This window comes from Euprymna scolopes, chromosome 45 (genome assembly GCF_053919585.1).
Source record: "Euprymna scolopes isolate OS-2025 chromosome 45, ASM5391958v1, whole genome shotgun sequence".
Taxonomy (NCBI): domain Eukaryota; kingdom Metazoa; phylum Mollusca; class Cephalopoda; order Sepiida; family Sepiolidae; genus Euprymna; species Euprymna scolopes.
Genome location: NC_136526.1, coordinates 36,912,735 through 36,939,887, shown reverse-complemented (window position 1 = coordinate 36,939,887; position 27,153 = coordinate 36,912,735). Strand labels below are relative to the sequence as shown.

At 28.2% G+C, this 27,153-nt stretch overlaps 1 protein-coding gene across 1 annotated transcript in view; it reads right to left on the bottom strand.

The window, feature by feature from the left end:
- LOC145269170 (uncharacterized) overlaps positions 1-27,153 on the bottom strand; it is a 61,798-nt gene that overhangs the window by 20,602 nt on the left and 14,043 nt on the right. The window contains exon 2 of the mRNA XM_080124779.1: positions 11,574-12,437. Within this exon, the coding sequence (XP_079980905.1) occupies positions 11,574-12,437 (864 nt within the window). The remainder of the gene's footprint in view (positions 1-11,573; positions 12,438-27,153) is intronic.

Here is a 27,153-nt window from a genome sequence, read left to right as displayed (position 1 = left end):
ATATATAATATAGTATATATAAATAAACATATAAGTATAAAAAAATATATAAAAATATGTATATATTTTATTAATTTTTTTTAATTACATTTTCACCCCAAACAAGGCACATTGCTACTTTGATGTAGGAGGCTACTATCAGGGACATAAGCTACAGGGGTACTATGTGGGGAGTTGGGCAGCAAGATGTTGGTTAACTTTACACTTGAACTTCTGCATGTCAGTACAGTTGGGGAAGCAGGAACCCGGAAGGAAATTCCAAAGTCTAGCGGTTCTGGGGTAGAAACTACTAGAGTAGAAGGCTCTCTTACATCTAGGGATCTCTACTGTGTAGGATGGGATTTAGCTGCTTGTCGGGTTTGTCGGGGGTATTTACGTCAAGGGGGTACAAGTGCTTGCAGCTCGTCGGAGCATTCACCGTTAAAGTACTTGTAGAACAGGCAGAGGGATGCAACATTTTGTCGATGGGACAGAGGCTGAAGCTTAGATGAAAATTCAGAACTATCAGGTTGGCGACTCTCTTTCGAACTTTGTCTAGGAGTGAGAGACTAGTAGCAGATGCACCAGCCCAAATATGACAACAATACTCCGTAGAGGTACAGGATACTTTTGAGCATTAGTAGCTTTCTAGCACGGAAGATAGAACCTACCTTTTTTTGCAGTTGTCCTGGCAATGCTTTCAATGTAATTTTTCTGACTCATGTTTCCTGTGAACTTTAGGCTGAGGTGTATAAAAGATGTTTTTTCAGATAAAGAGTCTTTGGCCATTGCTATTGGTTGTAGAGAAAGTTTCTTGTAGTTATTGAAAGAAACAAGTTTAGTCTTGACAGCATTGAATGTGACCATCCATTTTTGTCCTCATTCCACTACAGATTGGAGGTCGTCCTCTAGTGTTTCTGCCATTTCTTTAGATATGTGTTCATTTATTTTCCTGTCGTGTCTGTTATAGAGCATGGTGTCATCAGCATATATACCCATCTCACAGAAAAGGAACTCCCACATTTATATCACATTGTTTTTTTTCTCTTATCTAAAAAGGATTTAATTATGTTAAGTATTCTTTCAGTGATACCGTATGATCTGATTTTCCTGATAAGACCTTCATGCCATACCCTATCAAAGGCCTTAGATATATCTAGAGCTACCGCTCTACCTTCCCCTACTCAGAGATTACAGTTAGGATGTCTGCCGTGGAACAGGCTTGCCTAAATCCATATTGTTGATCGGTCAGAAGTTTAGCATCTGTAAGGTGATGGACTCGAGGTTAGTTAATTAGGGACTGAAATATTTTGGCAAAAAGTGGGAGGAGGCTAATGGGGCGGTAATTTACTGGGTCAGTTCTTTCGCTAGAATTCTTAAAAACTGGTACCACAGACACAGTTTTCTAGCAGGCAGGAAAGCAAGATTCATTAAGGCATTTGTTGTAAAGTTTGTAGAGAACCAGAGCTACATTGGCAGAGCAATTTTTTAATAGCATAGCCAGGATGAGATCAGGTCCACATGCTTTTGAAGTGTCAAGATTTTTTTATGATAGCATGCACCTGAAAAGGGGTGATTTTCAGATCGTCTAGTGTGGCGTCTATCTGCAAAGGAAAGTCAGAGAGGAAGTGCTTAGCAGGGTCCATTGTGGAGTTGGAGGCGAACCGACTGGCAAGCATGTTAGCCTTCTCGGTTGCTGCGCAAACAACCTCATGATTGTTGGATAATTGGGGGAATTGTTGATTGCCCATTATTTACTACACTGTTGTAGATTTTCCAGAAGTCACAGGTTCCTAATTTCTGTGCTTCAATGCGTTTTTTTGGTGGTTTCCGTAAATTCTTACTTAGCTGTCACTATTTCTTTCTTACAGTTATTTCTGGCTTCTATATACTTCTGTCTGTTTGAACGGGACTTATGTCGGTTAAATCTGCGGTATGCATGCTGCCTTTGCATGGTGGTAGCTCCACAAGTAGAAATAAACCATTTTAGAGAGTGGGGCTTGCTATAAATCTTCCGCGTGGGAACATGTGCTTTAATTGCTGTTTTGAACCATTCAGTGGTCTCATTTGTGCACTGTTCAGCAGGAAGTGGAAAGATATTTCACCATGGGGCGTCTCTGATGTGATCTCTAATGCCATCTCAGTAAGCCTTTTTATTATATCTCATTGTTTTCTAAGCGGCATCAAACTGGGTCGAAACAGATATTGTCTGAAAGGACGATGTCTCGGTTGAATAATATGTGAGAATTAGAAAAAAACGGGCAATTATTTCTATAGAAATAGACGTTTGCAATAACAATTTAGCAAAACATGCATGCGCGAAAAACATTTTCAAATTGACTTAAATAGAAAAAAAAAATTACTTTGCTGACCCCATCGTAGAGCAGTGGTTATGGTGGCAGATTCATTATCTTAAGGTTGCACGTTCACACCGACAAAACGGACATTTTTTTCCCGATTTTTAAAGTTTTAATATTTAAACAGGATTATTTATGCCATTTTTTCGTTCGCTTATTCTTTATTTACTGTTTGATTTATTCATAAACGTCTCGATATTTCTCCCCGCTGATCAATCGATGATGATGCAAACTCATTGACATAAAATACCAACTCAGGCAATCTGGAAATTCGATCATTTCTCAAGAGAAAAGCAAATCAATAAAATCACATCTTCGTTAACGCATGACTTCCAGAAATACGGAAACATCTACGATGGTGTTCCGATCCACTCCATTGTTTTTCTGATCATTTGTTTCAACATTGTCATAACAAGTACCAACCTTATTTCTATTTCACTACAACTATCAATTTGTAACGAACAAAATTGTCGCCATAGAAATACGATTCCATTTCTGTTTGATGAAAACCGATTCTCCTTTATTGTTGCACACCATCTACTAGTTGGCCAGTTATGTACAAATCCAGTGAGTGATAGGAGCCTTCTATCATGTCTGAAAATGACACAATGTTTAACGAGTGAGATCAGAGATGCGCCACTGTACAACTCATGCTCTCTACTAATCCAAGTTATGACAGTAGGAGCATCGCTCGCAGATAATGGACGTTTTTCTGTCAGGACTTTCATTTTAATGACAATCATTTCTTTCAGGTCGGTTTTTTTCCCTATTCTTTTCTCCCATCAATGTCTCTCTTCATCTGCGTTGCAGGTATCAAGCTTAGAATTACCTTCTGCAGGACATAATGTTTCATTCAATGCTAATAGGCACAGGTGAATGTTTCACATTTTTTCTAATGGCTGGAAATACTTGATGCTTCGCCATATGGATCGCCTACCACGGCTTAAGAGAGGCCAATCTACTCTCAAGAGAAGAATAGACAGCGCCAGTTTCCTAACCTGATATTTTTTTTACCTTGTGGTACATACAGCACCTTGCCTTCCCAAATAGTCACCCATCTGGTACTGGCCAACTTTTAGAGAATCGCCACACACTCTCCTACATCAACCTCACCTATATCGAAGAGAGAAGTGAAATTTACTTGTAGACTCAGTAGAGTCTCACAATCGAACATTAAACTGTAAGACAATTGTACATAATTATATATTTGCACATCATTTTTCTGGAATTTAATCTGTAGAATAGAGCACAGAGTTGTTTTTCTTTGTGTGCATGAAATTATTTTCCTTCTAGAGTGACAGAACGTTGAGGCGACGGCATATCAACCAAATCGATCAATGGGGTTTTGTCACACAAAGAAGTTACATTTAGTTGTTGACGACCGGAAAACGATTCTTACGTGATCAGGAATCCCGTGGCAAGGAATCCTAGCACATCTATATAAGTAAAGCAGTAGATATATGTATGTATGTCTGTGTGTAACTATTTAACTGCTGAATTCTTAAATTACTGGTCACATAAAACTGAAATTAACAGGAAATAGTAATCATGTACCAAGGATGAGTCAAATCTTTGTTTGGATGAATATTGCGTACAGAAGTTGGAAAGTTGAAATGCAAAATGTTCATTTCAACTTGCCGACATTTCTATTAGAGCATGTGTAAACTAAGCATAGTTAAAAATGGTTTAATTTTATAACTTCTTATTTGTTGAGCTAAAATGTTAGCAAGTGCGGCTGAAGCACTAAATGTTTTAGTTTCACTTCTAGCTGATGACATCAAAGTCATCTTTTTCTTACTTTCCAAATTAGTTATATATATATATATATATATATATATATATATATATATATATAACAGTACTATATCTTAGGCAGAATATATTTAATACTAGCATTTCAGCCCGGCGTTGCCCGGGTGTTTGGAGGTGTATGCTGAGCAAAAAAAGAAAAAGAGTAAATTTTTTTAATTTGACCCCTATTATGACCCCTTAATATTTATAGTTTCGGGCTCAAATCACTTTATTAAATTAGATCCAGGTTCAAGGAACCTATATCTAAAATTTCAAGTGTCTAGACCCAAAATTGTCGGAGGAGTTTGGTAGAGTTCTTAAAGGTCAGATCGTTGAATTTTTACCCCTTAACAGCCAAATTTCTGGCTGACACCCGTCGCATCGATTTTCCCAAATCTCAGTACCCGGTATTTCAAATTTCGAGTCTATAGACTAAAAATTGACAGAGTTATTGCGTAGGGAAATGTACACAGACAGACAGACAGACACGTTCACTTTTATAGATAGATAGATAGATAGATAGATTTACTTCTGTGCATCTAAAATCATTCATAAATTGCCGACATATTCCTATTAATTTTATGCTTGCGAAAATTCAATCATGTCTTGTAGTTTAATCATTTTATGTTTTTGTTGAGTTAACTCAAACAGTAGAAAATGTGGCTGAAGTGTTAAATGTTTGGTTTCAATTCTAGCTGATGGCATCAAAGTCATCTTTTTTCTTACTTTCAAAATTAGTTCTACATACACATATATATATAATATTAGTATACAATATTATATATTAGGTACAATATAATATTCAATAAAGAATTGGCTCTGTAATAATAAATATGAAGTCTGCATGAATTAAAATATATTTAAGCGTATTTTACAACCTGGCATATCTTATGATCAGCAAGGTCAGGTACCCTCCTGCTTTTAGCTAATAAATCAACAGTTAAGAAGATTTTTAACTTTGTTTCCCTTAATTTTTTTTTTCATTATGTACATATAATTTTAATTATTACTAGCAGGGAGAACCAATGTTGCCTGGGATTGAATTGAAAATCAACATTCCGCAGACTTGTTAGAGAGAAGTTTTTTTTTTTTTTTACATAGGCATCACCACATTATCAAGGCCAAGAGGCCACTCAAGGATAAGGGTTAAAGAGTGTACAGTAGAAATTGGACAATATAGTAATCATTAGTAATTAAAATTTGGTAAATTTGATAACTTATATGGAACGGCTCATCAAGAACTTATTTATGTTAGAGTTGAAGACAACCATATTGTAGTCAGCTGGAAAGCAGGAAAACGGAAGACAATTCCACAGGCGTGCAGTTCTAAGAAAGAAGCTTTGTTCATGGAATCTACGTTTAGGTTTAAGCACAGATAAAGAGTGGGGGAAATTATTGATAGTGTTTCTCATGAATGTTTAGCGAAGCAGGGGGGGGGGCATAGATTGGAGGTCAGACGAGCACTTGCCATGAAAATAATGATAAAACAGAGACAGGCACTAAATGTTTTGGTTTCAATTATAACTGATGGCATCCAAGTAATATTTTGAAACTTTTGAAATCAGTACTATATATTATATATTAGATACAATATAATATTCAATAGAGAATTGGCTCTGTAATAATAAATATGAAGTCTGCATGAATTAAAATATATTTAAGCGTATTTTACAACCTGGTATATATTATGATCAGCAAGGTCGGGCACCCTCCTGCTAGTAACTAATAAATTAACAGTTAAGAAGATGTTTAATTTTGTTTCCCTTAAATTTGTTCATTATGTACATATAATTTTAATTATTACTAGCAGAGAGAACGAATGCTGCCCGTGATTGAATTGAAAATCAACATTCTACAGACTTGGTAGAGAGAAGTTTTATCTCCAATTTATATTTGCATATATCTTTTCAGTGTGCCTTACAAGAAAATTAAACAACACAAATTATACAACAAAAGTATTGTATTTTTAGATTATGATGAAAATCTCCATTTCTAATTAGTGTTGAAACACATGAAAAAGCTGGGGATGGGGCATCCTAGAGTATGCTAGACATTCACCTGCTATTTTATAAAAAAATTATATATATTATTTAATTGGAATTCATTATTGAGATAAGTATTATTTATTAATTATTTATTAATTTCGGACTATTATCCTTATCTTAGTTCACAACGTTTCGGCCAACTATTCCTCTGGCCTTCGTCAGGTGATAACTGTGACGTGACAAGAACTCTAAATGTCTTAACTGCATTCTCAGCAATTACTGTTATTCATAGTTGTTGTCTCACCATGATTTGGCCAAGTAAGCCTCTGGCCGGCTTTGGGTAGGATTGAAACCGCTATCTTCAGACAATTCACACATGGAAACGTAGAGATTACAAAATCTCTATCCACTGCACCACAGGCCCTGTAGCACAGTGGATAGAGACGTTGAATCAAATGATATCTTTGATTCATAAGCTCTTACACTATGCCATATATTCATCTGCTATTTCATAATTAAAAATTATTTAATTGGAATTCTTTATTAATCTATTTATTGCGGACTATTATCTTCATCTTTATTCGTTGTCGTTTCATGACGTTTCGGCCAATTTTTCCTCTGGCCTTCGTCAGGTGGTAACTGTGATGTGATAAGAACTCTGAATGCCTTAACTGCATTCTCAGCAATTACTGCCATTCATAGTTGTTGTCGTCTCACCACGATTTGGCCAAGTAAGCCTCTGGCCGGCTTTGGGTAGGATTGAAACCGCTGTCTTCAGACAATTTACACCTGGAAACGTAGAGATTTACCATCTCTATCCACGGGCCCTGTAGCACAGTGGGTAGAGACGTTGAATCAAATGATATCTCTAATTCATAAGCTATTAAACATACAAACTCAAGTAAGTAATGATCAAAAGACATATCTATGTCTATTCGCATGCCTTTTCAGCTTGGGCTTACAAGAAAATCCAGCAACAGAAAATGTAGAATAAAATGGACATTTTTTTTATTCAATTATTTGGAACATTATCCTCATCTTTTATTTATTGTTTTCACGACATTTCGACCAATTATTCCTCTGGCATTCGTCATGTTAATCACAACAGGATAATAATGTCTAATAACTAATCCTCTGACTGGCTTTGGGTGGGATCGAAACTGCTACCTCTAGACAATGGTCACTTGGAATCGTAGAGATTCTGCATTTCTATCCATTGGATCAGTTGAATTTATAAGGTGAGATAACAATGGCTATTGAAGGCAGCAATTTCTGTGGATATAGTTATTCGACATTCCTATCCCATCGTGGTTAACCTGACGAAGGCCAGAGGACTAATTGGCCGAAATGTCATGAAAATAAGAAATAAAAGATGAGAATAATGTTCCAAATAATTGAATAAAAAATTACACAATTTACTCATCTCCAAAATAATTACAAATTCAACAAAATGGAAGTTTTTTTTTTATTTAACATTAAAATGAAGATCCACACATTTCACAGGAAAATATTTTCTACTTTCCATGAACGTCAATCAGCTTTTCTGTGACAAATTCTTATTCTTGGTTTGACATTTACTGAAAGGTGCGTGGGTTTGATGGTTGGCTTGTGGTGAAAAAGTGGTGACAAATGCCCAGCCTTCTTTATCTCACTGACTTTGCATGTGACGATTTCATTTATAATCACATTCTTTGTATTGGAATCTCTAATATTTTCTTTGTCTATTGCCCCAACTATTGTTCGCTGTCTGCTTACTATTATACAGGCCTGCCAAAGTTTTAGGTCTCGAATAGAAGCTGTCATTGAAGTCTCAAACACAAGATGCACTCTATATATATATACAGGGTGCATCTGGTGTTTATATGTATCTATATATAAAAATTCGTATTCCTGTCTGTCTGTTTGTTCACAATTTCATTAACATATACAAAAGGTTCCTTACTTTACGCTTTCATTTATTTCTATGTATAGTTTCATTCTTGCAAACTAGATACAAGAAAGAAAATACGTCATTTGCATATCGATTTTGTTAAATAGTAGTATCATAATTAATGTTTCTAGCGAGAGAATTGTTTTAAGTGTTCTATTTAAAATTGTTATTTAATAAATTTTAAACAATTATATTGATAACATATTTAATTTATTTGGAATTATTATTCCAACATCGAATTTTTAAAAAAACTTTTAGAGTTATTTGCGCCTTAGAATCTTTGGAACATTTCATTTGTTTGTTATTATTATTCTTTAAACAGTTCTACAGAAATCGGTAAATTTTTACAATGCGACATACTGACCCAGCATCGTTTAATACCCCCCCCCCAAAAAATCTACTGCCCCACTAGGTGTGTCAGAAATTTCGTGAAAATAGAGAATAATTCCACCCCATATTTCTAAACTTATGACTCTTCAAAAAATGTAATTCAAGCCCTAATTTTTTTTTCAATTAAAGGAGCAAGGACCAAATTTAAATTTCCGTTCCATTTTAAAAACAACCATAAAACAGAGCCTTCTCCACAAGTTTTACCAATTTTTTTATGAAAAAATAAAATTTTATTAAGGAAAACGAAATAATTTAATTTTTAAACGAAAAAAATTAATTCGGTATACATTTTTTTTTATAGGCGTGACCACTTATCAAGGCCGAGAATCCACTCAAGGATAAGGGTTAAAGAGTGTATAGTAGTCAAAAGGACAATATAGTTATCGATAGTAATGGAATATCGGTAAATTTGTTAACTTAAGTGGAATGGCTCATCAGAAATTGTTTACAGTGGATTTGAAGACAACCATATTATAGACAGCTGGAAAGCAGGAAAACGGAAGACAATTCCACAGGCGTGCAGTTCTAGGTGTATCAGAAATTTCGTGAAAATAGTGAATAATTCCACCCCGTCTTTCCAAGCTTATGACTCTTCAAAAAATGTCATTCAAGCCCTAATTTTTTTTCAATTAAAGGAGCAAGGACCAAGGTTTCATTAAAAAAAAAACGTGTTTTTTTTTTAAAAAAAAAGGTTTTAAACTTCGGACTTTACAGGCAAATTTCTAAAAAAACTGTTCTTTTTTTGTTTTAAATTTGAATATATTATTTATCGACCTTTTCTCTTCAATTTGTGATATATAAGACTTTGGTACATAAATTAATTATTTACTTTTTAATAGACATTTCAAAATGGGAGGCGTGAATTATTCGACCCCCTGTCTTTCCAAGCTTATAACTCCTCGAAAAATGTAATTCAAGCCCTAATTTTTTTTCAATTAAAGGAGCAAGGACCAAGGTTCCATTAAAAAAAAGAAAAACCAAATAACGTGGTTAAAAAAAGGTTTTAAACTTCAAACTTTACAGGTAAAATTCTAAAAAACACTACTTGTTTTTGTTTTAAATTTGAATGTATTATTTATCGACCTTTTCTCTTCAATTTGTGAGTAAATTAATTATTTACTTTTCGGTGAGTAAATTAATTTTTTACTTTTTAATAGAAACTTGAAAATGGGTGGGGGCGTGAATTTAAAAAAAAACGTTTGTCTAAAATATTATATTCGGTTTATTGGAAAGAACATAAAATTTCACATTGACCCTTAAAATATCGTAAAAATAGAATCAATAGAAAAATTTTGATAGATTTTCAAAGTTTAAAAATTGAAAAATATTGAGTTCGGAAAATTCATTACTGTTTTAAAAAAAATATTTCTATTACTTTTAAAACAACTTCAATAGTTTACTTTGGAAGTATAATCCATAAAGAAAATAAATAACCCACTTTTAACGGAGAAATTACGAGATTTTTATATTTTATTTGCAGTTTCGTGTTAGGGGTGTGAAAAATTCCTAGAAAAATTCTGATACACCTACTGACCCCCCCCCCTCTGAATTCCACAATTTACACTTTTCTTTCTTTTTTCACGTTAATCTCATCAATTGCAAACTTAAATTTCTAATTAAAAAAAGGTAAATTTTTATAACGTGACCTAGTATCATTTAACCACTAAGAAAAAAATTACTTTTTTGGCCCTAATACGTTCAAACAGCCTTTATAAATAATATGAAAGCAGAAAAAAAATGACCATTTTAAAGTGGGGGATCACTTTTCTATATAAATTTAATGTAAAATGAACACCCACTTTTTAGCCACAAAGCGTTCAACAAGACCTGGTAAAACATGACAAATACAGTTTTTTGTAGTGGGGGTGGAAATTACATTTGAAACATAAAATAATGATAAATTTAATTAATTTTTATGACACCATTCTGTACTTTCACCTAACAATTGTATAAACAAAATGAATCCCAAAATTTGACAAATTCAGTTTTTTATTTTGGAAGGGGGGAGAGTTACATTAGAAACATAAAATGATGAAAAATGTAATTGTTTTTGGAATTAATTTTTGGTAGATCTTCAGTTTTTTAGGGGTTCTATCTATTTGGCAACTTTTTTTTTGTGATCACACGGGCATTCGCTGCTATGAAAATGATTAGTATAGCAGGTGTGTTCCAAACGGAATTCATGTACACCCAGGCAACACTGGGTACCCATTGCTAGTATATATATATATATATATATATATATATATATATATATATATATATATATCAAGTTGAGAAGAAAGTTCTTGCAGTTTATAAGTTTTAAATTTAGATGAACATACTTCAGCTCAAGCAAAAATTTATTGATCAAAATAAGCACTATCAGAATCCACATACTTTTGCCAATGCAAAAAAATTGTATTTATTCCAGTAATGTAAATATTTTGTGCTCTGGTAGCAAGGAAGTCGCTGAAGGCATTTTTGATATCGCTTAGGTTTTTAAGCATTTCTCATGCATAAAATTGTTGATATGCTTGAAAAATTAGTAGTGAATGGGTGAGATGTCTGGAGAGTATGGTAGATGAGGCAGAGTTTCATAGACCAATTAATTCAGCTTCTGCAGTGTTGGTTTAGCAATGTGTGGTTGGATATTGTTGTGGAGAAGAATTGGGCCTTTTCTGTTGACTAATGTGGGTGTTATTGAAGTTTCTGATGTTCAACATTGCAGGGTCTTTCTACTTGTTGCGAACATGCATGTCTTTTCAACTGTTTGTTCTGACTAAACGAAGATCTGCAGGTTTTATATAAATATGGGGAGGGGATGGTTGTAACAATTTTAATTTTTTGTAATAAGGCTTGCCCGGCTCTTTCCAGTTATTCCCATCATCTGCCAAGCACACTCGAGTAACTTTATGGAAATTGCGGGTTCATAGAGTCAGAAGCACTGCAATATCTAACACAATTTCACAAGAAAAATACTTTCTACTTGTTCTGAATAAGCTTGTACCTTTTCAATTTTGTTTAGGTTTTTGAAGCATTTCTAATGCAGAAAGTTGTCGAGCTGAAAAAGTGGTAGTCAGTAGGTGAGAGGTCTGGAGAGTATTGTGGATGAGTCATAGTTTCGTAGTTCAACCTGTTCAACTTCTGCTGGATCTTTCTACTTGTCGTGAACCCGCATGTGTCTTTTCAACTGTCCACTCTGAGAAAACAAACATCCGCACGTTTTACATGAATATGGTTTCTCCCCAGTGTGTATACGCATATGCTTGGTGAGATCGGATTTCTCTGTAAATGAGGAGCCGCATGTCCCACATGAATACGGTTTATTCCCAGTGTGTATAAGCATGTGCTTTGTAACATTTCCCTTCACGGCAAACGACGTCTTGCATATCGAACATGAAAACGGCTTTTCACCGGTGTGTGTACGTGTGTGTTGTACCAAACTTGATTTGGTGCAGAATGAATTGTCGCAAATGTCACATGAAAATGGTTTTGCTCCAGTGTGTATACGCATGTGACGCTTAACATGTGATTTGTGTGAAAAAGAAGAGCCACATACTTTGCACAAAAATGGTTTGTCACCGGTGTGTGTCCGCATGTGTGATTTGATGTTTGCAATCTGTGAGAATGAAGACCCACATATTTCACACGAAAATGGTTTCTCTCCAGTGTGTACACGTAAATGTACCTTCAAGGCTTCACTTGTAGCAAACGAAGATTCACAAATCTCACAGCAGAACGGTCTCTCCCCAGTGTGTACACGTAGGTGCACCGTCAAGTTTCCTTTACGAGAAAAAGAAGACCCACATATTCCACAGGAAAAAGGTTTCTCGCCAGTGTGTACACGCATATGAGCCTTCAAACATTCTTTTCTAGAAAATGACGAACTGCAAACGTCACAGGAAAATGGCTTCTTACCACTGTGTATATCCAAATGTCTATTTAGCTTTGCTTTCTGTGAAAATGTAGATCCACAAAGCGTACACGAATATGGTTTCAGTTCTGTGTGGCCAGACATTGTACCTATAAATAAATCAAGCATATTTTACCACAAACTCAAAGTATTTTTTATTATTTACTAGCTATATATACCCAGCATTGCAAGGTAAAAATAAACAAAAAACATATCAGAGAGTAGGATTTAGTACATACAATTTAAGATACACTTGTAAAGATATTTGCTAGAACGTCTGAAGACAGAAATTATAATTTTTGTGCCTTTCTTATAAAGGGGCAGCTACATGAAGATTCTTCCCTATATATATATTATATATATATATATATATATATACATACATATATAAGTACTTCATTATATATATATATAATTACTTCATTATATATATATGTATATATATATAATTACTTCATTTAATCACATAAATATATGAAGATATAATTTTATGTGCAAATTTTCAATATTTACTTCAACAGTACTCAATAATTAAGTAGTAAGTTATGAAAATATATATATGGTAATTCAGCCTGATGAATTTTCACGAGAATGAAACAGGTAATATTCTGTGTAGCTTAATTGCCATATATATTTTCATTATATATATATATTTATTAAAGATATACCAAATATCCTAAGTTGATATCTGTCTAGCCGCACTGATGAGCTGTGAACCAGTGCTACATGTGGATGACTATATATATACATACATACATTAGCTAATGTTTTTGCCAGAACGCCTGAAGACATAACTCATAATTTTTTCTCACATATATAGTTATATATCCTTGACCAATTTGTTGTGTACCCTCTTAATGACGAACGTCGTCGAAAGAGAGCCGTGGATTTTTTTTGTGTAGTAAAAGAAAACAAACAGGATAAACGATTCTGCACCAAATATATATTAACAAAAAAAACAGTACAGTTCTTATAATTCTTTCTGAAGGAAGCGATGTGTTATTATGCTAAGAATATGGCTTGTAAACTTGTGAAAAATTAGTAGTGAATGGGTGAGATGTCTGAAGAGTATGGTAGATGAGGCAGAGTTTCATAGACCAATTCATTCAGCTTCTGCAGTGTTGGTTTAGCAATGTGTGGTTGGATATTGTTGTGGAGAAGAATTGGGCCTTTTCTGTTGACTAATGTGGGTGTTATTGAAGTTTCTGATGTTCAACATTGCAGGGTCTTTCTACTTGTTGCGGACATGCATGTCTTTTCAACTGTTTGTTCTGACTAAACGAAGATCTGCAGGTTTTATATAAATATGGGGTGGGGGTGGTTGTAACAATTTGCATTTTTTGTAATAAGGCTTGCCCGGCTTTTTCCAGTGATTCCCGTTATCTGCCAAGCACACTCGAGAAATTTTATGGAAATTGCGGGTTTATAGAGTCAGAAACACTCCAATATCTAACACAATTTCACAAGAAAAATACTTTTCACTTGTTCTGAATATGCTTGTATCATTTCAATTGTTGTTTAGTTTTTGAAGCATTTCTAATGCAGAAAGTTGTCGAGCTGCTTGAAAAAGTGGTAGTCAGTAGGTGAAAGGTCTGGAGAGTATGGTGGAGGAGTCATAGTTTCGTAGCCCAACCTGTTCAACTTCTGCTGGATCATTCTACTTGTGTGAAGAAATGTGTCAAGTCAAGAGCTAACTCCGCTTTGACTGTGTTTCTATCTTTCCATCTGAGAGACTGTCATCTGCGAATTTCCCAGTCAAGAGCCTGCTCTGCTCTGTGCATTCTCTTCATTTTGTCCATCTGACTTGTTGATATATATACAAACAATTATATCGCCCTCTGAATATCACGTGCATATTATTTCTGTTTTGTTTAGAAATTCAATTCTCAGTCCATAATCTAAATTATCATTTACAAAAATACCACAATGGCTTGCTTCAAAGATCTGATCGAACTAAATAAACAGTTAGTAAATACAGTTTTTGTTAACCTTTAACACACAGAGTTCTCAGGTTTCTTATATAAACAACTTGATACTAAGTGGTTTTGCCTTTCTCCCTAACGGGGGGGGGGGCATCAACCTACCCACACCCTAACTTTGTTATATATATATATATATATATATATATATATATATATAATTTAAAAGGAGATTAGAACAATAGTCTAAAGAGCTGAGCGTATTTTAATGTAACAGTGAAATTACTAGTTTAATTAAAATACAAGAAAGAGAAAGTGCTCGTTGTAATTTAGATATATAATAAGCTCGATAGTTAAATGTCCTAGAGCTAATTCAATATTAAGTAATGTGATTGATAATTTAAAATTTAAATATCAAATTATAATCAAATTAAAAATCCGTTTCATAAGAAGGAACAACAACAAAATCAATTATCTGTACGATCGTAATTTCACTGTTACATTAAAATACACTCAGCTCTTTAGACTATTGTTCTAATCACCTTTTAAATTATTAGCTCCCTATAACAGGTCGAGTTTATATACGTAATTGTAGATATGTTTCATAAGAAGGACTTGCAATTATCAACCAAATGCATCCCCATACCCCCTAAAGACACCTTTATAACCAGCTTAATTACAAGTATAAATATATTTATAAGGAACTTGAGATGGAAAGCCTACCATTTTGATAATCACCAAAATGAAACCACAGAACCAATACACCACCAACCTGGAGAAATGAAAGAAACCAACCTCAGACAAGACAATGAACAAAGAAAAGCAGCTAAATACTACAGACTAAAAACATACAAAAACCCTAAACGAAACAAAGACACTGAAAATTTTGAAAATGACTCAATCAACCTGATTAAAAATATTACATTTAAGAAAAATAAAAAATATATCACTCCAACACTTAAAAAAATAAATAAATTTTCAAAATCTATTTCTAAAAGCCACCAAAATAAACTGATAGTACCGGCAGATAAAACTGGGAATTTCTACACAATGGACTATATACAATATAAAAATCTAATATATAAAGAACTTAACAAAAATTATAAAACTACTAATAAATCAGCACTAAATAAAATAAATAATGATGCAAAAAACATTTTAACTAAACTTAAAATAGATAAATACACAGAAATAACGGTACCAGGTACCCCGAGATTTACTTTAAAAGACCACAAACAAAGCTTTAATATTAACCCTACTATTAGACTCATTTGCCCCTCGAAATCAGATATAGGACTAGTTTGTAAAAACATATTAGATAGAATTATCCCCAAAATTAAATCCATAATAAAATACCCACTATGGCAATCTTCCAACCAAGTAATCGACTGGTTTTCTAACATTCAAGATAAAAATAACATTAAATTTCTTTCTTTTGACATTGAATCATATTACCAATCTATATCACCTATCCTACTAAATAAATCTCTATTAATGGCACGAAAATTAACTAATATAACTCAAGACGAAATACTTATAGCTAGAGAGTCTTTAATAACATTTGATAATAAATATTGGACCAGGAAAAATACCCCTAACCACTTCAACATTTAAATGGGATCGACGGATTCGACTCAGGTCACTGATCTAGTTGGCCTTTTCCTTTTAAATGAAATACATTGTATACTCCATAAACAGTTCAAACTTGAAGGAGGACTATATAGAGATGATGCACTTTTCGTAACTAACTCTACTAATAAAAATTATGAAAAAGCAATTAAAGCTCTACATAAATTATTTAAAAATTATGGACTTAGTATAAAAATCGACCCTAATAAAAAAATTGTTAATTTCTTAGACATAACCTTAAATCTTGAGAATTCTACCTTTGAACCCTATCATAAACCTAACCAATCACTACTATATGTCCACAATCAATCAAACCGCCCTAAATCAATATTAAAATCAATAGTTCCCAATATCGCTTTAAGAATTTCTACACTGTCTTCTACTAAATCCATATTTACCAAAAATGAAAAATATTATAATGAGGCCCTTAAAAACTCTGGATATAATTCACAAATTAAATTCACAAACATAAATGATAGAAACATAAACTGCATTGAAAATAAACCTATTAAGAGCGTAATAACATATAATATGGCAATGTCTTCCCGTATACGAGTTAAGAAAAATGCCCAAGAGACAAAAAAGATAAAACCAAACCACAAATATTAGATAATAATACAGATAAACAGCAAACCAAAACCCGTAAACGTAAGAATAGACATAAGGAGATCCTATGGTTCAACCCCCCCATATTCCAAAAACCTAGAGACAAACATAGCCAGAGAATTTTTAAAAATATTAGATAAGAAGTTTAAAGCCCCCCATAGATATAATAAAAATTTCAATAAGAACACAATTAAAGTCTCTTACTCTACTATGCCTAACCTTCAGAAAATAATTAGCTCTAATGATAAGAAAATTAATAAGCTACAAAATACAACTATACAAAATACATCGGACTGTAACTGTAGAAGAAAAAATAAATGTCCCCTACAAGGCTCATGTAAAATTAAAAATGTTATCTATAGCTGCACAGTATCAAAAACTCCAAATCTACATGAACCTATTAACAGCCATAACTCAACTACCAGATTAAATAATAACACCAACTTAAACCAATCTACCGATCAATTACAAATCAACCCACCATATAATAATCCAACAACGGACCTAACGGAAAATAATCACAATAAGCAAGAGGTAATATATTTTGGCTCCACATCTGGCCTAATAAAACATAGAATTTCCACGCACAAACATTCTTTTAAAAATAACTCCCTGTCAAACCAAACTACTCTATCCAACTATATTTGGCAACTAAAAAATATCAATATTTCTTTCAACTTAAAATAGCGAATAATTGAGATTTGCAAATCATATAAACCAGGAGATAAATTTTGTGCACTATGTACAAAAGAGACCCTAAAAATTTTAAAATATGAAGATATAACAAATACAACCACACTATTAAATTCAAGACAGGAGCTTATATTTACATGCAGTCATAAACGTTGGTTTAAATTTAATAAATATAAACCACCTTAAATCATTCAAAATTACTTATTAGTAAAAATAGATTAAATTTTTTTTTTTTTTTTTTATAAATTAAGTTAGACTAATTATCTCCCTGACACCCTTCAAATAAATAAAGTAAAGAAAACATGACAATTATCTCCCCTTACAATTGAAATATAAACCGTAGTGTCTTTAAATCAAAAATACGCTAACGGAAATAATTTATTGCACAGGCGTCCCCCCCCTTTTAAACATCATCATTCAGTAAGATAAAAAGCTATAGCAAACATCTAAATGAGTATTTCAACCATAGTTCCTGATTTCAAAAAGCGAAAAATTAAAAGGTAAATATCCCTATATATTTTTAAAGCAAACTTATAATGTAAATTCAAATATATATTTTACTCTATTTATTTTATATCTCTAACCCATATTAATTTTCTTATAAATTTTAAATCCAGACCTTTTATTTCAATTTTTTCAGATTCATCTGCCTTACTTTATAATGCTAGGTTTATTTATGGTGTCTTTACATTCAATAAAAACCCTTCAAAATTTGCTGACGAGGAGACGTTGCTTATAAAAAAAGTATATGTAATTATTGTACGTAACTTGATGTATACCACAATAAAAAGCATTGTTTTCCGAAACGATCGTACAGATAATTGATTTTGTTGTTGTTCCTTCTTATGAAACGGATTTTTAATTGGATTATAATTTGATTTTTATATTTTAAATTATCATAAAACATTACTTAATATATATATATATATATATATATATATATATATATATATATATATATATATATACATTTATATTAAGCTTAATACAAAAGGAACAGAGAGATATATTCGCCAAAAGCAGACTTATCCGGATAATGCCAAGCTCAACAGTAATTATTGGAGCTTACACAATAGGACAACAAGCGTATGAAATGAAGACACAAAACTATATATTGGTAGATATAGAGTGGATCATTTATTGAATATAAGAATACAGGCAAAATTTAGGGGGGATAGAAGGGACTCTTTATACCAGGGCATTTCGAAGTCTATTGCAATATATATATATATATATATATATATATAGATCTATACACATTTATATATATATTTATATATATAGATCTATATTCATTTATAAAGATATTTATATATAGAGATCTATATACATTTATATATATATTTATATCTATCTATTTATATATATATAATTATATATATATACTTATATATATATATTTATATATTAATATATATGTATTTATATCTATATATTTTTATATATATATATATATTTTATATATATATTTATATATTTCTATGTATTTATATCCATATATTTTTATATATATATATTCATATATATATATATATATTCATATATATATTTATATATATATATATTTATATATATATTTATATATATATATATTTATATATATATATTTATATATATATTTATATATATATATATATATTTATATATATATTTATATATATATATATTTATATATATATATTTATATATATATTTATATATATATATTTCATATATATATATATATATATTTTTATATATATATTCATATATATATATTTATATATATATATATATATATATTTATATATATTTATATATATATATATATATATATTTATATATATTTATATATATATTTCATATATATATATATATTTATATATATATATTTCATATATATATATATATTTATATATATATATTTCATATATATATATATATTTATATATATATTCATATATATATATTCATATATATATATTTATATATATATATTTATATATATATTTATATATATATATTTCATATATATATATATATTTATATATATATATTCATATATATATATTTATATATATATATTTATATATATATTTATATATATATATTTCATATATATATATATATTTATATATATATATTCATATATATATTTATATATATATATTCATATATATATATTTATATATATTTATATATATATATTCATATATATATATTTATATATATATATTTCTATATTTATTAATATATATACATATTTTATATATATATATTTATATATATATATCAATATATATATTAATATATATATATTTTTTATATATATATATAATTATATATGTATATTTTTATATATATATTAATATATATATTTTTATATATATATATATATTTTAATATATATATTTTTACATATATATATATATTTTAATATATATATATTTACATATATATATATTTTAATATATATATTTTTACATATATATATTTATATATATATATATTATATATATTTATATATATATTTATATACATATATATATTTATAAAGATATATATTTTTATGTATATATATATATATATATATTTTATATACATATATATATTTTAATATATATATTTCTTTATATAAATATATATTTTTATACATATGTATATATATATTAATATATACATATATTTATATATATATATTTATACATATATATTTGTACATATATATTTGTACATATATATTTATACATATATATTTTTTCTATATATATTTACATATATATATATGTTTATATATATATGTTTATATACATGGCTATATATATGTCTATATACACGCTTATATATATGTTTATATACATGCTGATATATATGTTTATATTAATATATATATTTACATATTTATTTATATATATATATTTATATATATATATATTTGTTCATATATATATATTTATACATATATATATATTTATATATGTATTTATATATATATTTATATACATATCTATATATATACATATATATTCATATATATTAATATATATATATATTAATATATATATTATATATATATTTATTTATATATATATTTATTTATATATACATATTTATTTATATATATATTAATAAGATATATATATATTTATTTATATATATACATATATATATATATTAACATACTTATTTGTATATTAATACATGTATATATATATATTTATATATACATATATATATTTATTCATATTTTAATATATATATACATATATATATTTATATATATATTTTTATATACGTATATATATATTTATATATTTATAATTACCATAATTACATTAACATAATGGAATCCTTCTTAGATAAGAGAAAAATCCAGGTTGTCCTCGACGGTCGTACATCTAAACAATATGATATAAATGCGTGGGTGCCCCAGGGTTCTATCCTTGGACCTCTATTGTTCCTGATATTCATAAATGACCTCCCCGACAACATAGCCTCTGAGATGGGTATATATGCTGATGACACTACACTCTATGGCAGGCACGACAGGAAGACGAATGAACACATTTCTAAAGAAATGGCAGAAACACTAGAGGAAGACCTCCAATCTGTAGTGGAATGGGGACAAAAGTGGTTAGTCACGTTCAATGCTGCCAAGACTAAACTAGTTTCATTCAATAATTACAAGAAACCCTCTCTACCACCAATAGCAATGGCCAACGACTCTTTATCTGAGAGTCCATCTTTCAAACTCCTTAGCCTAACGTTCACAGGAAACATGAGTTGGAACAATTACATTGAAGGCATTGCCAGGGCCGCTGCAAGAAAGGTGGGCTCTCTCTACCGTGCTAGAAAACTACTAACACCCGAAAGTATCCTGTACCTCTATAAGGCCACCATTCGCCCATGTATGGATTATTGCTGCCACATCTAGGCTGGTGCATCTGCTACTAGTCTCTCGCTCCTTGACAAGATTCAAAAGAGAGTCGCAAACCTGATAGGCCCTGAACTGGCATCTAAGCTTCAGCCTCTGTCCCATCGACGAAATGTTGCATCCCTCTGCCTTTTCTACAAGTATTTTAGTGGTGAATGCTCTGACGAACTGCAATCACTTGTGCCTCCATGACGTGAGCACCCTCGACAAACGCAACAGGTTGCTAAATCCCACCGCCACACTGTAGAGATCCCTAGATGTAAAAGATCTTTTTACTCCAATAGTTTCTTCCCCAGAACCGCTAGACTCTGGAATCTCATTCCAGGTCCCTGCTTCCCCAACAGTACTGACGTGCAGAAGTTACAGTGTAATGTGAACCGACACCTTGCTGCCCAAATCCCTACATAGTACCCCAGTAGTTGTTGCCCCTGATAGTAGCCCCCGACACCAAAGTTGCAATTTGCCTAGTTTGGGGTGAAAATGTAATTAAAAAAAATATATATATACATACATTTATATATATATAATGATATATATATATTTATTTATATATGTATCAATATATATACATTTATATATATATATTTATATATATATATTTATATATGTACATATTAATATATATATATATTTAATATTCATATATATATATTTATATATATACATTCATATATATATATTTATATATATATAATTATATTTATTTATATATATATATATAATAACTTATATATATATTAATATGTATATAATTATATATATATATTTTTATATATATATAAATATATATATTTTAATATATATTTTTATATACATATATTTTTTTTTATATATTTATATATATATATATATATTTATAAAGATATATATTTTATGTATATATATATTTATAAAGATATATATTTTTATGCATATATATATTTATATATATATTATATATATATATTTCAATATATATATTTTTATATATATATATTTTATATATATATTTATATATACATTTATATATTTATTTATATATATGTATCTATATTTATACATATATATTTATACATCTATATTTATACACCTATATATTTTTTCTACATATATTTATATATATATATTTATATATATATGTTTATATATATGCTGATATATATGTTTATGTATATATATATATGTTTATATATATATATTAATATATATATTTATATATATATATTAATATATATATTTATATATATATTAATATATATTTATATATATATATTAATATATATGTTTATATATAAAAATATATATATACATTTATATATATTTATATATTTATTTATATATATATATTTATTTATATATATTTATTTATATATAAATATTTATCTATCTATATTTATTTATATATATATTTATATATATTTATCTAACTATATATATATATATTGATTTATATATATATTTATAGATATATATTTATTTATTTATATATATTTATCTATATATATACATTGCTTTACATATTTATATATATATATATATATATATTTATATATATTTATCTATCTATATATATTGATTTATATATATATTTGTAGATATATATTTATTTATTTATATATATTTATCTATATTTACATTGATTTATATATATATTTATTTATATATCCATATATATTTATATATATTTATTTATATATATTTATTTGTATATATCCATATAAATTTATGTTTATATATACATATATATTTCTATATACATATATATTTATATTTACATATATATTTATTACATATATATTTATATTTATATATACATATTTATTTATATATACACATATATTTATTTATATATATACATATATTTATATATACACATATATTTATTTCTATATACACATATATTTATTTCTATATACACATATATTTATTTATATATATATTTATTTATATATACACATAAATTTATTTATATCTATATATATTTATATATATTTATATATATTTAAATAAATATATTTATTTACATATATATATTTATATATATATTCATTTATTTATATATTTATATTTATATATATATATATATATATTAATAAATATATATATGAATATATATATATATATTTATATATATTTATAAATATTTAAATAAATGCTGGAAAAATGGTGGGATCTTTCTATCGATCCAGTAGATATCTCACTGCTGATGCTATTCTCTATCTATATAAGAGCCAGGTACGTCCAAGGATGGAATACTGTTGCCACATCTGGGCAGGAGCTGCTAGAAAGGACTTGTCCTGCCTTGATAGAGTTCAAAATAGACTTCGTAGCCTCGTAGGAGATGTCCTTTTCTCCTCCTTACAACCTCTATCTCACAGAAGAGATGTTGCGAGTTTGTCTCTGATGTATCGTTATTTTCATGGAAAGTGTTCAACTGAGCTTCAATCTATGGTCCCCCCTCGCCAAACTTTCACAAGAAACACTCGTCTAGCTGTAAACACTATCAATAATTTCCCCCACTCTTTATCTGTGCCTAAACCTAAACATAGATTCCATGAACAAAGCTTCTTTCTTAGAACTGCACGCCTGTGGAATTGTCTTCCGTTTTCCTGCTTCCCAGCTGACTACAATATGGTTGTGTTCAAGTCTAAGGTAAATAAGTTCTTGATGAGCCGTTCCATATAAGTTATTAAATTTACCAAATTTTCATTACTAATGATTACTATATTGACCAACTTCTACTGTACACTCTTTAACCCTTATCCTTGAGTGGCCTCTGGGCCTTGATAATGTGATGATGCCTTTGTAAAAAAAAAAAAAAAAAAAAAAAAAAAAAAAAAAAAAATATTATATATATATATATATATTCATATATATATATTTTTTATATATATATTTATATATATATTTTTATATATATATATTTATATATATATTTATATACATATATATTTATATACATATATATTTATATACATATATATTTATATACATATATATTTATATATATATTTATATACATATATATTTATATATATATATACTTATATATATTTATATATATATATTTTTATATATATATATATTTTTATACATATATATATTTATGAAGATATATATTTTTATGTATATATATATATTTATGCATATATAGTTATACATATATATTTGTTATATATATATATGTATTTTTATATATATATATGTTTATATATATGTTGATATATATATGTTTATATGCACCCTTATATATATATTTATATATATGCTTATATATGTTTATATATATGTTTATATATATATATATTAATACATATATTTATATATATATATGTGTATATAATGCTTATATATATGTTTATATACACGCTTATATATATGTTTATATACATGCTTACATATATGGTTATATATATATATATTCATATATATATATATATTAATATATATATTTATATATATATATATGTTTATATATATATATGTTTATATAATGGTTATATACATGTTTATATACACGTTTATATATATGTTTATATATATGCTTATATATAGGTTTATATATATTAATATATATATTTATATATATATATTAATATATATATTTATATATATAAATGTATGTTTATATACATATATTAATATATATATTTATATATACAGTTGTGCGCAAAAATATTCGACCCGTCTAAATTTTCTTGTTTCATTGAATCCATACTTAAAAAATCTTCATAACGCCTTTTAACGGCTAATTATGAATAAATTCTATATTTTTCAACAATAAATGAGGAAAAGTAAATCGAGATTAATAATATATATCAATTTATTTACAAAAAATATAAATAGTGATGTTTCAAAAATATTCGACCCCTTTAATTTAAAGTTTAAATAAAAGTGTCATTAAGTTTATCATTTTAGTCTGACCTTGTATTTATTTCCTATACATAATATTTATGACTCTACTGAATCTAAAATCAGGTCAAATTGAACTTCAATGCCATATTGAATGATTGAATAATTGTTTCAAGTAAAAGAAAAAATATTTTTCAACGTCAACAAATCTGCAACTATGACAAAGAACAAAGAGTACTCTGAAGACATTAAAAAGAAAGTAATCGATGCCTACCAGTCTGGAGAAGGTTATAAAAAAATTTCCAAACGTTTTTCTATACCACGGTCGATTATTATGTCCATTATCAAAAAATGGAAAGTAAAAAGGGATTGTATCAAGTCTTCCAAGAGCAGGTCGTCCAAGAAAAATTACGACATGTGGGGCTAGGAAAATTGTTAGACAAGTTTCAATAAACTCTAAATCTAACCTAAAGGACGTGCAGAACGATTTGAAGAATGCTGGCTCAGATGTACACTTGTCAACTATTCGTAGGGCATTAAATCGTGCCGGATTGCATGGACGTATTGCCAGAAGGAAGCCCTTACTTTCCAAAGCTCATCAAAAGGTCGATTAAATTTTGCAAAAAAGTTCCTAGAAATGCCTATTTATTACTGGAATAATATAATTTGGTCAGACGAAACGAAAGTGGAACTATTTGGACACAACCAGCAACGCTATGTTTGGCGAAAAGAAAATACTGCTTATAATGTGAAGAATACCGTTCCAACCGTTAAGCATGGAGGTGGATTAATCATGGTGTGGGGCTGTTTCAGTATAAATGGAACTGGAAGATTAACCATAATCGATGGAAGAATGGATTCAGTAAAATATCAGTCCATACTGAAAGAAAATCTTGTTCCGTCTGCGAACCAGTTGGGGCATGGAAGGAGGTATACCTTTCAACAGGACAACGATCCTAAACACACTTCAAAGAGCACTAAGGCATGGTTAAAGAATAATAAGGTGAAAGTTCTAGAATGGCCTTCCCAGTCTCCAGACCTAAATCCGATTGAGCACTTATGGCATGATTTAAAAATTGCGGTACATAAAAGAAAACAATCTAATTTGATTGAATTAAAACAGTACTGTCAAGAAGAGTGGCTTAAAATTCCAGTGGACAGATGTAGAAGTCTCGTTAGATGTTATAGTAAACGTTTACTTGCAGTAATCAAGGTCAAAGGAGCTTCAACCAAGTATTAATGAAAAGGGGTCGAATACTTTTGCAACATCCATATTTTTATTCTTGTAAATAAATTTATTTATATTATCAAGCACTAATTACTTTTTATTATTTTTTGTTGAAAACTATACAGTTTATTCGAACTTAGTCGTTAAAGAAGGTTTTAAAGATTATTGAAGTATCAATTCCAAGAAATAAGACAATTTTGGTAGGGGTCGAATACTTTTGCGCACAACTGTATATATAAATATATGTTTATATACATATATTACTATATATGTATTTATATTAATATATACATATATACATTTATATATATATGTATATATTTATTTATATATATATATATTTATATATATATTCATTTATATATATATATATATATTTATTTATATATTCATTTATATATATATTTATTTATATATTCATTTATATATATATATATACATATTTATTTATATATATATATAAATATATATACATATATAAAGATATATATGCATATATTTTTATATATATACATATTTATATATATATTAATATACTTATTTATATATTAATATATGTGTATATATAATTATATATAAATATATATAAAGATATATATATATATTTAAATATATATACATATTTATATATATATATATTAATATACATATTTATATAATATATGTGTATACATAATTATATATAAATATTTACATATACATACATATAAATATATATTAATATATATAATGATATATATATATAATTATATATATATATATTGTTTTATATATATTTTTTTATATATATATCTATATATATATATATTTATATATGTATATATTAATATATATATATATATATTTATATATATATTTATACATATATATTATATATATATTCATATGTATATATATGTTCTTATAAAATATTAATATATAAATTTATATATATATATTAATATTTATATATATATATATTTATATATATCTGTATTTATATATATATATTTATTTATATATATATA